Here is a 16,820-nt window from a genome sequence, read left to right on the forward strand (position 1 = left end):
TGGACGTGGCCTGACACCTGGGTCGCCCTTTAGTTCGTGAGGTGTCCTGAGGACAGTGAGGGTGTTTTGGACTCAGCTGTAACCTGTTGATTAGATTAAAGATAGGTACCTAGGTACCTAGGTAGGTACTCAACTCTCACAAGAAGAAATGCCGCAAGGCGAAGGTCTCTGGAACTTACATGTATGTACATACATAGGTAGGTACCTGACGGAGCGGTGCTGGCTGAGTCACTGTTCGAAATCACAATCGATGATATAGCAAGAACACCCCTTAGATTCTGAAATTCTCCTCCACTCCACTTCACATCATCCTCAGTGACAGCCTGCTCCTTGGAACAGCTCGACGAAAATATCTCCATCCTCATCGACCTTGCCCGCTCACGATGGCCTCCTACATGTAGTCTTCCTCGGCCACCAGCTCTGACTCTGCGCCACCACCCAGCCTCCCTATCCAACGAGCTCGCAGAAGAACGCACAACTGACTTTCAGCCCGACCTGAAACAGTACTTCTTTGTGCCCCAAGACTGGGTGACGGCGGAGGGGCTGCGGATGTGTCGGGGGTGTTGGAGGATGGGAGGTGCTGTGCCCCTCGAAGGGGGAGGTTGCGATTTTGAAGAGGATGGAAGAGGGGGGCAGCAACCTGCAGGGACGGCATGGAGCCTGGTTATTCTGTACTTCGTAGTAATACCGGAAAACTATAAGAAACAATTCTAACTGGGCACCACACTCAGATTATAAGGTTCAGTTACAGGCTCAGGCCAAGCTCGGCCACCAACACTTCTCCCGGGGACGGCATCACAACAAACCTTAGGGAAAGAAAGTAAGAAACAGCTGCTGCAGGGCGCTTTTCCTATGGACAGAAGAATACGCATACCTAGACATGATAGTTAACGTAACCAAACCTTGCGTCACGGAGCATCACAACGGTGGGTCAGTGACTCAGTCCTAGCCAAGGACGTTACAGTGATAAGACATTTGTGATAATACTCTTAATATCTAGATGTCGAGACCAGGCCTATCGCCCCGTTGTGGAGACAAGAGGATCCCATAAAATTTGTCGCGCGATCATGACTTCAGAACTACTTGACGATAGCGAATGGCGAATGGCGAATGGCGAATGGCGATGTTCGCATGAGTCGGGTCATCCATTGTTATCTCCCTTGATGCTCTATAAGTATTACCGGAATGCCTCTTTTGATCCCATGCCATAGATTTCATGTCCGACATCTCTGATGTATTATTAGTTACTCAGGATTCGATGTCCGTCACACTGGTGTCCTGTTATCTGCTTAAAAATTCGTTCTTAGTTCATATCAAGTTCGTGGCCAGTTAGGTTGCAACACTATTGAGGACCCTCATAACTAGGTGGTACCACTAGCATTAGACCTTTTCCCCATCCCAACATGTCAAAAGAAAAAGAAATGGAGATGATGGAGGTGGTCACGGACGAGAGCTACAACTCGGTCTGGCGGATAGAGAAACAGGAGCTGGACGATCCCAACATTGACCAGCCGTTGTGCTTCTGGAAGATCGACCCTAATGTTATCCCCAAGCTGCAGGCAGGACCCAAAGCTCCCATCTTCTTTCCGTTTCCGGACCCAATTGATCCTGCCAACACTGAATTGATGCTGCTCACCGAGACCATATGGAACGACTTGCGGGGGACGGTCAAGAATAAAAAGCCCAAGAACTGGGCTCGGACGGGCCGTGGCGAACGAACCTTGAAGGTAACCGGGGAGGATGGGGAAGACAAAATCTTCACGAAATTCATAGAAACAACGCCAAAGACCGCGACAGGCGCCAACGACACGAGCGCCTTCTGGGTCGACACCTTTGATGCCGCGTTCGGCGAGGGCCAGAAGAGGGCACCCGGGATTGCCGAGCGAATTCGCAAGCCTTGGAAACCGGACAAGAACATTACATGGATGCAGCGAAATGGCGGGTCCTGGACGCTGCGCGGAGGTGACCAGCGGACATTTGAGACAAAAGAGGATGGCGTTGGGTTTGAGATCGATGGCTGGGGCGGCGAGCCTCCCAGCCCGACCGACAGGTACGTCAAGTTGGATCCCCCGGACGTCGAGCAGCTACTACTGGACGAACCGGCGGCGCGAACTCGGGGCGTAAGCGCGGACCAGGTGTACATCCCAGAGAGCGTCATGCAACGGCTGCGCAAGGGGGAATATCCCTTCAAGGACAGGAATTTCTCCGTGGCGTTGCTCAACGCTACCGGGGATGTTGAATACGTCAAGTGCCGGACGTTTGTGACCGGCGACTGGTGGGAAAAAGCATACTGGAACGGCGTCTTAACGCAAACGGAATGGAAGGTAGCCCGTTGGCGGAATGTCAACGGCCTTGAGCTGTGCTTCGTGGTGGCCGGGACGGGCACGACTGCTAGCGAACTCCAGCAGGCTGTGAGGCAGGCGCTCGCAGATGCCATCGTTCCCATTAAACAGACGGCCATCGTTGTTAACACAAAGCCTGCCGAGTATTCCATTTTTGTAAGCACAGTGCATGACCCCCTCTCGGTCGTTGCTACTAATTACTAACACATGAAATCGGCTAGCTCAGCACGTCTCCCTTCGGCGACTACGAGACATGGATCCGACAGTCGGACTACGTATCATACGTCCAAGCATACCCCGGCTACGCTTTACCAACCCAAAAGCAAGTGGACGCCATGATACAGGCGATCGATGACATGTTGAGCAAGCGGTCCGAAACAGTGAGGAAACGGGACGCAGAATTTGAAAACGGGCTCAAGAAAGCCGACGATAGCGCCGGATCCAAGAACGCAGACGCAGGGATCAACGTCTCCAGTGTCTCGTTCGACACCATCTGGAGGGCGAGCGGTAAGCGCAAGGGCGTCCCGAGCCAGGGGCAGCAGATGGGCGGCTCGGCCACAACTGTTGCCCTGGCGGCCGAGTGGGCCAACCCACGCGACAGAGTCAAGAGCCAGGGAACCATGTGGGATTCGCCGGGCGTGTATCCGGCCGAATGGCTTCATCGCAGCGCCTTTTCGTGGGGCAACATTAACGACATCAAATTCCCCCAGTCCACCTTCAACCTAATTTTCGGGTCCAGCGAGGCCAACAGCCTAATGACGCGTTATGAGAAGGCCTGGCAGCGGCTGTTCGTCAGGGAACGGAGCCTGCAAAAGCAACTGCCTGGGCCCGCCGCTTCTCAGTCACGTTTGGGGGGGACCCTCACAACCACAAACACCCCTGACAAGTACAACATTCTAATCGCGGCCCTGGGTGCGGACAGCAAATCGGTGCAAACTGTGATACTGACCAAGGGCAAGACTGATAAGGATGCCCCGACCGCGGTGGACCAAAACGGAAAGGAGGTGCTGCCCGAGGGCGGCGGCAGTTGGCCCAACTATTGGGCCGTGGCTCGCACGTGTCGAAACCTGTCGTGGTGCTTGACCTACGAGCTGAGATTGACGCAAACGGGCTACTTCAACGTCTCTAAGATCCCATTCGTGCCCTTCTATCCTTTCCGGCGAGGATTCTACACACGACTGGAAGCCGAGGTCGACTCTGTCCTGCTCGACAACCAGGAGGACAGACTTCTGGACACTCTCGCACCGCCGGCACAGCCGTCCCCCCCCGACAAGGAGCTCAAGCTGGCAAAGCGCCTGGTGGTTTCCATGGAGAATCTGTCACTCAATCATAATACATCTCACGCTGCTACCGCCGCCGCCGCCGACGTCTGGGAGCGCGTGAACCACGGCGACCCAGTCAGTTTTGGCGGCGTGACACTCACCAATCCCAGCGTCGCCACGCTGGATGCCGCGGGGTGTATGGTGCACATCCCGCTCCCGCTTGGGGAATCAATGGCTCAGGATACTGCATTTGTTGCACAGGCTCCTCTTGAAGCTGCAGACGTTGGCTTCGCCACGGGCGACAAGGCCCCTACAGATACCGAAACCACAACTCTCAGTGCCATCACCGGTGACATGCCCCAGACCGCTAGTACTGACGGTGATATTCCCGATGGTTTTGTTCTTCAAGGCACGATCAAGTTATTCGGACTGTTTGACGCACCCATCTACGTTTATCAGGGCGCCGCGGCCGAAGGCACGCGCCAGATTATACCGCTCGCGGCCGGCATGATGAACAACATCGAGAGCTTTATCCCTGGCCTTGCCGATTCGGATTATGGCACCGCAATTCAATTAAAGCAACTGGAGCTCGTCTACAACGAGTTCACCACGGCGACCGACAGGGCGGGCACATGGCTCCAGACCGATGTCATCTTTTCCGGTCCGCTCCAGCCCGTCAACGACTGCCTCAAGAACGTCTTCCACCAGGCTGATCCCGCTGTGCGGGTACAGGCGCTGCTCACACTCCAAAACAACTGGAGCGACCCCATCTCGCCCACAGGCCTCGCTCTGCGCGGCACTCTGCCCGGTATCGACATCGAAGTCGGAAGCCTACTCCGGATTACACAGCTCGGCATCGACGTGGGCATAGGCGGCTCGCGGCAGCCATGGCCACCGTACAATATGGCGTGGACGCATACCCTTGGCTTCTCGGGCAGCCTACTCATCGATATGCCGCACGACATGGCACCCCTCGCCGCCGACTTCCTGATGCTCGAGACCCAAGGCGTGCTGACGCTCATCGCGACGGCAGAGTCAGTCGATAAGCCTGGCTTCGCTGGCCTTGAGGGCCTGCAGCTTTCCCAAGTGAGCATGCAGACCACGGTTGGGATGGGCGAGGGGGCTTCATCCGCGGTAAACAGTCTCACTGCGACGGCGGAACTCGAGCTAGGGGCTGCGACCCTGCACCTCTATGGATTCTACAACAAGAATGACTGGGGATTTACCTGCGACCTCCAAGGCTTCAGCTTCGCAGACGTGCGCGACGTGTACCAGGACCTCTTTGGTGCGACACTGCACATAACAAGCCACGACGTCCAGGTCGATGATCTTATTTTCACTGTACGGCCATCCGGCATGGTAATCGCCGGCAGCGTCACTGTCGAGGGGCACGCCTCTGCCAACGCCACCATCGCCATCAGCAGAAACGGCCTCGAGATTACGGGTGGAGTGGCCGACGTGGTGCTAGACGGCGACATCGTCCTGAAAAGCGCTTCGCTCGACATCTTCGTCGGGCGCGAGGATGTCACGCCCTTGGCGGAGCCGGGCACGTCGTTCCGGTTTGCCATCCAGGGCGTCGTCAGCGTGGCCGGCTCGGACATCACGGCGAGCATGTTTCTCGACAGGGACGGCAGCGGAAATTCCCTGTGGACCGTCGTGGCCGGCTTCAAAGGTGACTTTAGCCTGGCCACTATGGCATCGGAGCTGCGCGGAACGTTCCTGGATCTTTCAGTGAAAGAGGCAACTTTCATTGCCAGCAATGTCGATGGCGTAGCGGCAGCCGGTGCCGTCATCCCGCCTGCATATCCGGTCGTCAAGGGTGTTGAGATCGCGGGGGTTATGGGGCCCATTCCTGCGTTGGATGGCGCTCTGCATACCTCGGTGACGGGGTTGACGCTTGCTGCTGTGTACTCGGCCACTTCATCGTCGTTTGAGCTAGCCATCCGGCTCGCAACCTCCCGTCAGATGTCGATGAAGAGCGGTACCGTCTTTTCAGGACCCATTTCCTTGCTCGTTCAAGCGTCCGCATCCCCGACACTAACGGTTGATGCTGACTTCTTCGTCGTGGTGCCCAACCGGCCCGAGCCGCTCAAGTTCAGTGGCGGGCTATCGGTGAACATCGAAGAGGCAAAGCTGTTCATCGAGCTGGCGAACCAGTGGTGGCAGAACCCCTTTGGCCTCTCCCCGCAAATCCAACTGGGCCCAGATATTGCCCTCCAGATTGGGATTGTCTATGCTGGGCCTATCTATCCCAGCGAGATTGGCGTCGCTGCTGGTCTCGCGGTCGGAAGCGTCAGCGGAAAGGCGGCCTTGTCTATCAGCGAGGCGCCGAACGACGAGCTCATCATGTTACATATTGACAACCTGAGCATCCAGGACCTCGTGAGCTTCGCAAGCCTGCTGCTTCAAACGACGCTGCCGTCGCCGCCCAGTAACTTCCTGTTCTTCAAGAACCTCGACTTTTACCTCTCCACCGGTACAACTATCGGAACCACCGTGTACCCGCCAGGTGCGTCTTTTAATTGCGACGCTGTCATCTTCGACCACGAGGCCACCGTCTTTTGCGCCGTAAGCAAACCTCAGGGGCAAATCGAAGTCAAGGGCTCGTTGCAAGCCATCGATATAGGGCCCGTATCCGTCAGTGGCTCCAAGCCTGGCACTCCGGCCCGCCTAGACGTGCAGTTCGGACCACAGCAGCAGACCGTTTTGATCGACGGCGGTGCTAGGCTCTTCGACCTCAACGCCCAGATGCTAGTCAAGGTCGTGATCCTCCCGAGTCCCAACTTCCAGCTCCAGACCGAGCTCGACTTCACCGCCCATCTGACCTTTCAACTCCAAGCTGACATGCGTGGCGGGTTCACGTCGGTAAAAGACCTTAACTTTGACGTTCACGCCATCTTCCAACAAGACATACTGGATTACATCGCAACCCAAGTCAGCGAGCAAGTCCAAACCGCCAAAAAGGGCATCGATAGCGGCATCGAATCTGCCCAGAAGGCGGTCGACGACGCCCAAGCCGCCTTCCAGGCCGCCGTCGACGACGCCCAGAAGCAAGTGGATACCACCAAAGCAGCATACGAAGCCAAGCTAAGCGCAGCAACGAACGCGCTGGATGTTGAAATGGCCGATGCCACGGAGATCGCAACGCGGCTTGATAAAGCTGCAACCGAGGCCCAGGAGGCACTTGACACGTCCGTCCGCACTGCTCAGGAGAACCTCCAGGCAGCCAGAGACGAGAGTGTCCAGAAGATCCAGGAGGCGCAGCAGGCGGTCCAGGATGCGCAGGCCGCGGCGGATCGTGATATCGACAGCCACCTGGCTGATTTAAACAAGGCTAAAGATGATATGAACCGGCAGTTTGGAGATGCTATTGCCAAGGTGCAGAGTGCCCAACGGGACGTGGATTCGCTGCAGGGGCAGGTCAACAATGCGCAGCAGGCGCTAAATGACGCACAGCGGGATCTGGATGATGCGCCGTGGTGGGACAAGATCCCAAAGGTTCGTTGCCTGTTTCTTGTTTCTTGCTCCATTGACATTGCCCCCTTTTTTTCCTCCTCCGCCCACCTTGTTCATCTTCCTCTTGTTCTTTCCCTCTCCTCCCCAAGAAAAATGCAAAACCCAAGTAGCTAACGACCCACCACAGGCCGCCGAAGTCGCCGCCGCCGGCGTGCGTCTCGCCGGCGTCCAAGCCTCACTCTCCTCCGCGCAAGCGGTCCTCACCGCCGCCAAAGCCGTGATCCAAACCCCCGGCTACCTCGCCGCCCAAGCCGCCATCGACACCTACCAGCACGCCGTCGACTCCGCGCGCACCGCAGCCGACGCCTCCATCGCCGCGGCCAACGACACGCTGCAAGCGACCATCACAACGCAGGACGCGCTCGTCACGGCCGCCACGCAGGTACTGCAGCACGCGCTGAGCCCCGAGGCGGGGGCCGCCGCGGAGGCCGCGCGCGCGACGTACAAAGCGTACATCGACTCAGAGCGGCCGATTGTGGATGCGCTCAAGGCCGCGGTGGAGGCGGTGGGGAAGGGGGTCGAGCATGCGGCGTTTGAGGCCGCGGAGGAGGGGCTGAAGGTGGCGAGGGCGAATACGGGGGCGCTGGATATTGCGCGCGGGGCGTTGGAGGTGGCGAAGAAGTCCGGGGAGGCGGTGGTTGGTGTTGCGGGGTGGATGGCGAGCCATGCTGGGGGGGTGTTGGATTTGAAGAGGGTGGAGGTGGAGGGGGATTTGGCGGGGGCGGGAGCTGGGGCGGACGTCGAGTTGGGGGCTACGGTGGTGGGCAGTTTTGTTGGGCAGGACGTGGATTTCAGTGTTAGGTTCACGCCGGGGAAGGGGGAGGCGATGGTGGGAGAGGTGTTTGAAAGGCTGATTGGTATGGTTGAGGAGGGATTGATCAAGATTGTTAGTTGAAGGAGGGTGGTCTTTTGTTACGAGTCTGTGACATACCAAATCCTAGCTAGGTACCCGTCCACAAATTGACCAAACAACGAGAGTTCCGGTGCTACGAGGGCAGGCTTCACGGCCTAGACCTGGATAAAAATGTCGTGAAATAGGTGGAGATACCTGATAGAGAGTTGAACAGGACTCTCACTCAGTGGTGTGCCGGCTGCGAGAATGTTGACGGCTATACCAAAGCAATGGTCCATGCCAAGAAAGTGTAGTTTGGGCTAGACTCCATGCCCCATGATCCTAAAGAAGGCATTCGATATGGTTATACATGCCGTCAAACTAATATAAAGACAGGGTGAGCTTGTCACTCTCTTTAACTCGCAACTTGAAGTGGGAGGCTTTGGATCTAAGGGGTCAGTGACAAAAGTCCCACTCCACAAACAGACCCCACACAGACTCGAGCCACTGGAGACAGGTACCTTATCTTCCGCTGTGGGGACCGAAACATCAATTTCCTTCTCCTTAGGTACACGACAATATTCACACTCCTGTTCCGCAGCCCTATCAGATATATATTCGAGACCACAACCCCAACACTCCATCATGGCTACCTGGCGCCCAATGGCAGAGACCAACATCCCGGGCGTCATGCTCGTCGCCGACGAAATCCACCCCGCGCTACCCGAGTACGAGCCTGTCTTCCGCGAGCGGTTGAGCCTTTTCCCCAACGGGTGCATGGTATTTGTTGACGGTAAAGAGATCGGGGGTTACCTCGTCACATTTCCAGTCCGCCACGGCAAGCTACCCGCCCTCAACGAGCTGCTGGGGGGGATTCCGCAGGACGCAGACCAGTACTACCTACACGATATTGCTGTGTTGCCGGCGTTTCGCGGGCGCGGGGTTGCGGCGGTTGGTATTGGGCGGATTCTGGGGCTTGCTAAGCAGTATCCAACAACGTGCCTAATTTCCGTATACGGGACGGTTCCGTACTGGCATCGATTCGGGTTTGTCCGTGGGCTGGTTGATGCTGCGATGGAGGAGAAGCTGAGTGGTTATGGGTCTGACGCGACGTACCTCGTGCGCCAGAATAGTTGACCATAGAAAGCCTACTTCCATCTCTCACCCGGTTACTATTACCGGTACTGGCTGAAACAAATTCGAAGCTAATGCAGGCGTTATCTCCCGTTCTCCTAGCATTCTTCCCATGATCTCAAAACGACTGGGCCTAGGGGAAACAACTCTGCTCCAACCTATTGAACTTAACTCTACATTCCACATTTGGACTTCCCAGTTATCAGCAATAGCAAGCGAGAGCAATATGCAACAACAGGGCGGAGGCAGATTAGACCGTGGAAAGGGGACTGGCACGCTCGAATTTGCCGGAGCAAGCGAGGGTTCGAGAAACGCAATACATTCGTCGGCGAGCGAGACTTTTCCCAACTCTGGTAGGCAGTTTACTAAGCCGTGATCCCACACTTCCCGGACCCCGCGCTCATGCGGTAGCCTTTCATATAGTGACGTGAGGTTCCGTCTAGCCGTCACTCATTCTTGTACAGCTGCTCGGTCCATACCACAGATGTTGCCGATTAACTATGCCGAAGCCACAACACTCTGCATTGCTTCCGAAACTACATTACAAGCCCGGAAATTACTCGTTTTTACAGGCCTCACTCACCTAAATCTCAACAACTACATGGTAGGATGAGGTTGTAACCAAGACCGCCTTCGGACCATCGACGGACCTGCACAAAGAAGTGCACGGGTTTTGATGAATAAATGCTGGCATTTCCTTCCGCAGCTCGGTCTCCGTTATCAATCAATCTAATCTCCGCGGATGGTCCGGGTTTGCCGACGTCGGCATATGACGCCCATTCGCCGAGACCGATCGAGATTGTTGCTTGGCGCTGTGGCTAACTGACTCAGCGGACTGAAGCTGTGAATGTGACCCGCCTTTGTTAGCCAAGCAGTGCCAAGCTCGGGCCAACCCCACCCGGAAATCGCCCCTTCAAGCGTCATGGCCCAGGGTCAAGTCCCGCATCCCCAGGAACTTTTTGGCATTCATATCTTCCCCAATCCAGCGAACAACGCCAGCATTCGGGACTTGATATCGGCATCCAACACGAGCTTCGACATCACGATACCGACGCTCTTCTATTTAAACGACGCTACCGATCACACAGCACCCAAAATGTTTTCGAGAACCGTTCGCGCAGTGTCCCGCCGAGCTCTGGCAACCTCAGTGCGCCCGATCGCAGCACCAGTTTCCCGACAGATTGCCCCCTTGGTCTCTCAACCTCAAAGGCGCCAATACCACGAGAAGGTTCTTGACCGTACGTCATCCATTAATGCGCTCTCGATTACGCGCAGGCTCCCGTCACTAGAACCCCGCTAACATTTCCCGCGACAGACTACTCCCGCCCGCGGAACGTCGGGACATTAGACAAGTCCGATAGCTCGGTCGGCGAGGGGTTGGTGGGCGCTCCGGCTGTATGTCGCATCCCCAACCTGCAGGTTATCGAATAAACATTGACATGGCAATACCGATAGTGTGGCGATGTGATGCGGCTCCATATCAAGGTCGACCCCGATACCCAGGTCATCAGCGACGTCCGGTTCAAGACCTTCGGGTGCGGCTCTGCGATGTAAGACCACTTTTATTGTGACGGCTCGGGCCAGGCTCGGATATCCGGCTTCATATGGAAACGCCGGGTTTCTAAACCCAACCCCTCATTGCGCGTTTAGGGTAAGGGCCATCCAATCTGTTGCTAACTTTGATCCAGTGCCTCGTCAAGCTACCTGACAGAATTGGTCCGTGGCATGACTCTCGACCAAGCCGCCAAAGTCAAAAACACAGAAATCGCCAAAGAGCTTGTATGTTGATACCGTCCTCACAACCTTTTCGCTACATTGCTGACACCCTTTCAGTGCCTGCCGCCAGTCAAGCTCCACTGCAGTATGCTTGCTGAGGACGCGATCAAGTCGGCCATCAACAACTACTACAAGAAGAACCCGGACGTGAAGACCACCAACCTTGCGGGGACGGCCGCCAAGCTTGAGACGGCGACGGCATGAGGTGGTGATGCAGAATACAATACGGGGGTGCGCGAAAAGAAAAACGGTCAAAAAAATTGGAAAAGATACAACGGAAATGGCTTCTCCAGCGCCGATTATAGCGTCTCCAGCACCCGCGAGGTTTTCCTTGTCTTGCCCCAGTGTCCGGCGATGACCTGCGTCTACTGCAGCGGAGTTTGATGGGTTTGTGGCTTGAGGGCGTGCAATGGGCAGTTTCTCCGCTTTTTCTTGCTTGCGGCTGGAATTACCCGTGTCTGTATGATACCATGGAGTTTCAAGAAACCCAGATTGACATGAGGATTTCTCAGTGCGTTGTTATCTTGCACGGGCACTTGAACAGTCAAACCCTGCAAGCAGGCTGGATCCCAGTGATTGTCGTTTCTGTGGCCTTGCCAGCATTTATTAGGCTTGTGGCTTTGCGACTTCCTTCCCGGGCGGCGACGGAATCCATCCTTGGAGGAAATGCCTCCAATGCACTACCCCGGTGTGACACAGGCCTTAATCTTGGCGGGGGAAGGTGCTTTCTACATACCCAGAGTGACATAATTCTAAGTACTGTGTTACTCCCGTGCAAACGGCCTCTGGCCACTCCACGATTGCGACCGTTGCCTCTTAGACTTTCGATAACCTCCTCATTTTAGTTACAGTATCGACTTTTGCATTCTAGTCTCACCCAAGCTAGAAACTCGCGTAGCAGATCCCAAAAAAAAAGAAGGGAAAAAGAACGCAGTCGACCTTTCTTTCTAGCACGCGAGGAGAACAATTCGTATCCAACACAAAGACCACACTGTCTGTTATTTCCTCTTTTCCGCTCGAGCAGAACTCAGCGGTTATCCCCTTAGGTTTCATATACAAAAACGTTTAGAAGTCACAGGAAATTACTACAGGAACGAGACATCGCCTACAACAACACACAGGTGCAAACCTGGCAGTATGATAACTCGATACGATGAGGAGTTGCTCAAGGGAGTGGGGTACTTAGCAGCCACTTCTCCCAGACGAACCAGAAACATGAACAAACGCTCAACCGAGAACAGCCCTCGAACGAATACGTCAACGGACATCAACACGGTGACTAAACCACACAACCCTCCACCGGTTCCCCCCTCTCTCAACGAGAACCCGAGTTCGACGGTGCATCCCACAAGACAATCACCGCAGGTTGTGAATTCGCCAACCCGGCGTCCCACAGAACAATCGCCACGATTTATCACACTCAAGCGCAAGAAGCCAGACAACCATGTCGTTCAGGGAGGGGCGGACCGGAGTGAGATGACTACACCGAAGAAGCGTCGCCGAACCCGTCGTACTGTTATCGATAGTAGCGACGAAGAGTCTGGGCTAAGCGAAAAGTCGCATCAAAGCGCAAAAACCACTGGAGCCTCGAAGCCTAGAGAATCCACAGCATCATGGCCAGTTCCCATCGATAGCAGCGATGAAGAGCCCGAGAAAGGAGCGAGGTTAGGATCACGTCAGAACTCAAAACCCCCCAAAGCTCCAGGGAATGACGGAGCGACATCATTATGCGATATCGTCAGGGACCTCGCTTCGTTCCCAACTGGAGAGGTTGCTCACGGTGCCGAGCTTATCAACATACCATTGCTCGACATCGAGGTTCTCAACAAAGGCGTCCTACGGTACCCGTATGATCTGGGTCAGTTAGCCAAAGCCAAGGAATTTGCAAAGCAGTTGCGAGACTATCGAACCGGTATTCACTGGGAGAAGATCAAGAGAACCCCGACGTGGTATGTTTAATCAGACATTCTATGAGACCCCTCTTCACTTGGTAGACCCCAAACCGCTGACCAGTAACTAGGATGGTTCCGGGTAGCGCTCTCAAAGTTCGACATCCTAACTGGGACCAGTATATTGGGCACGCTACCAGCGTGGCCGGTAAATATCTGGGTTTTGGCAAAACGGAGCTCGTCCCCCGTTTGCGGAGCCTTTTCATTTGGGAAGAGAGATCCGTATGGCGGAACTACGAAAAGTGAACTATTCCCTACCAGCACACCCATCCCATATCTTCAGTTCTCTGTACTAACTGAACCACATCAGCGAGCTCTACGACCCCACCCGCGTCGCCAACCTCCTCATCATCCTCAACCAAGACTACTCCGGCGGCGAAATTGCCATCGGCAGCGAGGACAAGGAAGTCTTCTTCGACCCAGCCGCAGCCAAATACCCTGGGTTCTGCATCGCCAGCCACAACCACGCCAAACACGACGTCCTCCCCCTCACGCGCGGCCACCGCATCGCCCTAGCCTACGACCTGCGCCTCCCCGACCCCCCTGAGTCTGACTCCCCAACCACCAACACCAACACCAACCCCCCCGTGAAACCGCCTTCAGTACATGACCTCGTCGCCAGCATCGTCACCGCCGAAGACAATCTCTTCTACAACATCTCCTGCTGGGCCGAAGTCCTCGACGACAGCCACCTGCCGCCCCGCGATCCGCTGCTGTTCGTCCTCGAGACCACCTACGCGCCGAAGGCGATGGCCCTGCCCCATCTCCGGGCGGCCGACCGCGCCAAGGCCCTCGCTGTGCAAACGATGACCCGCGAGCGGTTCGGTGAGCTCGAGGTTAAGTATCGGCTGCACGCGTATTTGGCGACGGCGACGGCGGTGGGTGTATCCCATGGGGGTGGGCGTGGTGGGGGGGTGAGGAAGGTTAGGTACAGGGTTGATCGGGCGGTGGGGTTGGAGGGGGAGGTGGACGTGGGTGGTGTATGGGAGGGGGTGCAATTGGGGAGTGGGTGTCTGCCGTTGCAGGAAGCGGAGTTTGAGGTGGGGGAGGGTTCTGGGCCGAGCGGAACGGGGCGGCGGACGAGGACGGTGAGTTTTACTTTTTGGGCGTCTTGATGGGCGGTCGGCGTCTGGTGGTTGTGACGGTGTGCTAACTCGAGGTTGTTTTGCAGTGCCTGCTACTTGTGCTACAGCGGGAGGACGCGTAGGCGGCTTGGTCTATTTCTCACCGGTGTTACTTCCACCCTGCCGTCGGAGGTATGCGTGCGAGCGGACCACTTGCAGACTGGACGTGGGGTATTTTCTGATGGGGTTGGGTATTGGTTGCTTTTGGCGTTCTGCGAACCAGTTGCCTCGCGAGGCCCATCTGGGGGAACAAATAGTCTTATTTGATAGGTTAGCTGGAGCGGCCTTTGGTCCGAGTAAGCAATGTACTACTTAACCGGTCAGAGAGTCCAAGAGACACAGCGCTCTCGCTTCTCCAACCATTCCTCAATATCTGTTAGGTTTGCCTTGCGTGACACGGCGTAAATGTGTGCATTGCCGCGATCGTCCGACCTCCCTTGAAGAGTGCATAATCTTGTGTCCGTGTTGGAGCCATACTAATACCATCTCTATAGTTTATCGCCTAATGGTATCAGTTGGAGTTGTAAAAATAAGGCTATGTCTATGATTGCCACGGGAAATAATCCCAAACTATACTCTATGCCCCTACATCATGATAGCGTGATATTCAATGAATCGCGTTCAGCCCTATTGGGGAAGCCTAGAGCATATGTAAGTTGTGGATACCTGGAACCTCAAGGGCGATGGTCATGTGGCTTTTGAGGGGCGCTGTGGCAACTCAGCTGCGGTAGGCATGTCGTGTGTCCGTGTCCAGCTTTCGTATGGTCAGCCGAGGCGGTCAGGATCTGGTAATCTCCGCCATTGGTGATCCATTCCGCTGGCAACGCCGTGCCAACATGAAAGAACCCAGTATAACCCAGCTTTGGGGCAACGAAAAGAAAGTTGCGGTGACATCACCAAACAAAGCAAGTCGTTCAGTGTTGGTCCACACAACTTCTGCAATCTAGATATCAGAATACACCTTTTGAGTGGCAACCCAAGTCAGCCAAATCTCTGTGGCACTTTCCGTCTATAACTCCAACAAAGGATAGAGGAAGTAACAATGGCCTGGGTCACCGTGACGCCGTCACTCGACAAGCCGTTGGTGGTTCACATTGTTGTTGTGCCTCGATGGATACGTGCTTTGATCGGTAAATTGTATTCAAAAGGCTGTCTCACCTCCTAATGGAATCATCAATTCGTATTCTTATGAACCAATTCCAACTTGACGATAAACCCAACATATTATTTGATTCTCAGCTCCTCATAGAACCCCGACGACAGCAGTCACTTCACTCATCATGCCCACCAAAAGCATCAACTGGCACGCCATCAATGCCGCATCTGACCACGGCTTTCTCGCTCACGGTGATAATCCAAAATTCCGCTCCATGCGCATCAAGTTCCGAGTGCCCCTGGCTCACAATGATCCGCAATGCAACGAAACGATCCAACTACACGCAGAGCTCGTCTACGGGCACGGCCAGTCTCAGACCAAATATGACCTGTCCGATGGCGGCCTGGTCAAGTCCCTGGGTTCTCTAACCTCCCCGCGCTGCCCTGACAGCTCATCCACCCTCGCCGTCTACCTCTGCGGCGGGCCCGGCTCCGACAACCCGGCCTTTGCGCACGAGGAGCTGACCAGAAACCTCCTCGATAGGATAAAGACTCCTGTGCTTTACCTCGACTACCGCGGCACCGTGTCTAAAAAAGCCGACGCCCAACTCAGCGAGTACCGCATCACGAATAGTAGTTTCAAGGGGCTAAGCTCAAAGCAAGTGGCACAACGCCTGATGCTTTACCGGCAGGATTCGATCGTGGCGGATTTTGAGGCCGTGCGGCTCTGTTTGAACAAACTCTCCCAGAGGGATATCAAGTTCGCATTGGTGGGGCAGTCATTCGGCGGCTGGATCGCCATGACCTATCTGTCTTTTTTGCCAAAGAGTTTGGCAAGGGTGTGGATCACCGGCGGCATGCCGCCAATTGGGAAGACGCCCGAGGTCGTGTACAAGGCGCTGTTTGAGCGGGTGGCCCACATGAATGAGTTGTATTACAACGAGTATCCGAAAGATAAGGATAACGTGTGGAAGATCGTGAAGTTCCTCGCCAACGAAGACGGAGGAAACGGAATCAGGCTTCCTAACGGGCAGAGACTAACTGCGCGTGGGTTCCTAACTATGGGGCGACACTTAGGAGGAGGAGAGGCCGGGTTCAAGAAAGTTCACGCGCATGTGGAGGGGTTGGCAACCAAAGGCAAAAACTACAAAGGGCTCAACAGCGAGGACATCACTGGGTTCAAGTTGACAGAGAGGCCGCTTTATGCTGTTCTGCACGAATCCATTTACTGCTGCGGCCCTGGGGTGGCGTCCAAGTGGGCAGCGCAGCGGGTTGGGAGAGGGATTCCTGAGAAATTCTCGTGGCTCAAGGAGACGTTTGACTTTACCGCTGGATCCTTGGGGAAGCTCTATTTCTCAGGAGAGATGATCTACGACTTCATGTTGCGGGATGCCGACCTGACCGGGCTTGTCGAACCGTCCGAGATACTTGCGGAGATCGAAGATTGGCCGGAGCTCTACGATACTAACGCTTTGAAAGAAAACCCAGTACCGCTGACAGCTCTAATATATCCTAAAGACATGTACGTGGATGTCAAGCTGTCTTGGGAAACGGTAAAAACGATAGTGCCGAGTTGCGTAGCAATCCGGGCACCCGACGCCTGGCCCCATAACAACGTCAAGATAAAAGCTACCGATGTATTCGATGTGCTTATTGACGGGAAATTGCAAAAACACTCTGCAACTTTGTTGCAGACGTTGTAGACGAGGGCTGGAAGGACAATTGGCGAAGAAGATGCCAAGTTTGGCGAGCCCCTTTCTGGTGTTTGTTGACTTGCCCCTATTTCCTAA

The 16,820-nt window shown here is 55.3% G+C and overlaps 5 protein-coding genes across 5 annotated transcripts; all 5 read left to right on the plus strand.

Moving 5' to 3' along the window:
- Window positions 1–1,403: 1,403 nt before the first annotated feature.
- Window positions 1,404–8,405, plus strand: F5144DRAFT_633818 (uncharacterized protein; the record flags this gene model as incomplete). The annotated part of the gene is made up of 3 exons (XM_066792556.1): window positions 1,404–2,498; window positions 2,564–7,102; window positions 7,248–8,405. 3 exons carry the CDS (start codon window positions 1,404–1,406, stop codon window positions 8,013–8,015), a joined length of 6,402 nt encoding a protein of 2,133 aa, XP_066639182.1. The 3' UTR covers window positions 8,016–8,405.
- Window positions 8,406–8,615: 210 nt separating this feature from the next.
- On the plus strand, window positions 8,616–11,066 carry F5144DRAFT_499498 (NifU-like N terminal domain-containing protein; the record flags this gene model as incomplete). The annotated part of the gene is made up of 6 exons (XM_066786331.1): window positions 8,616–9,071; window positions 9,918–9,948; window positions 10,402–10,481; window positions 10,542–10,636; window positions 10,775–10,865; window positions 10,920–11,066. The coding sequence occupies 6 exons, from the start codon at window positions 8,616–8,618 to the stop codon at window positions 11,064–11,066; spliced, it is 900 nt and encodes a 299-aa protein (XP_066639183.1).
- Window positions 10,943–11,853, plus strand: F5144DRAFT_397232 (uncharacterized protein). The gene has a single exon (XM_066784775.1). The coding sequence runs from the start codon at window positions 11,246–11,248 to the stop codon at window positions 11,705–11,707; it is 462 nt and encodes a 153-aa protein (XP_066639184.1). The 5' UTR covers window positions 10,943–11,245; the 3' UTR covers window positions 11,708–11,853.
- Window positions 11,854–12,077: 224 nt separating this feature from the next.
- On the plus strand, window positions 12,078–14,251 carry F5144DRAFT_596579 (uncharacterized protein; the record flags this gene model as incomplete). The annotated part of the gene is made up of 4 exons (XM_066790812.1): window positions 12,078–12,811; window positions 13,122–13,739; window positions 13,983–14,126; window positions 14,206–14,251. The coding sequence occupies 4 exons, from the start codon at window positions 12,078–12,080 to the stop codon at window positions 14,249–14,251; spliced, it is 1,542 nt and encodes a 513-aa protein (XP_066639185.1).
- A 519-nt stretch (window positions 14,252–14,770) lies between these two features.
- Window positions 14,771–16,733, plus strand: F5144DRAFT_661109 (uncharacterized protein; the record flags this gene model as incomplete). The annotated part of the gene is made up of 2 exons (XM_066793284.1): window positions 14,771–16,077; window positions 16,108–16,733. The coding sequence occupies exons 1-2, from the start codon at window positions 15,216–15,218 to the stop codon at window positions 16,731–16,733; spliced, it is 1,488 nt and encodes a 495-aa protein (XP_066639186.1). The 5' UTR covers window positions 14,771–15,215.
- Window positions 16,734–16,820: the final 87 nt, after the last annotated feature.

This window comes from Chaetomium tenue (genome assembly GCF_020726465.1).
Source record: "Chaetomium tenue strain MPI-SDFR-AT-0079 chromosome Unknown F5144scaffold_7, whole genome shotgun sequence".
NCBI lineage: Eukaryota > Fungi > Ascomycota > Sordariomycetes > Sordariales > Chaetomiaceae > Chaetomium > Chaetomium tenue.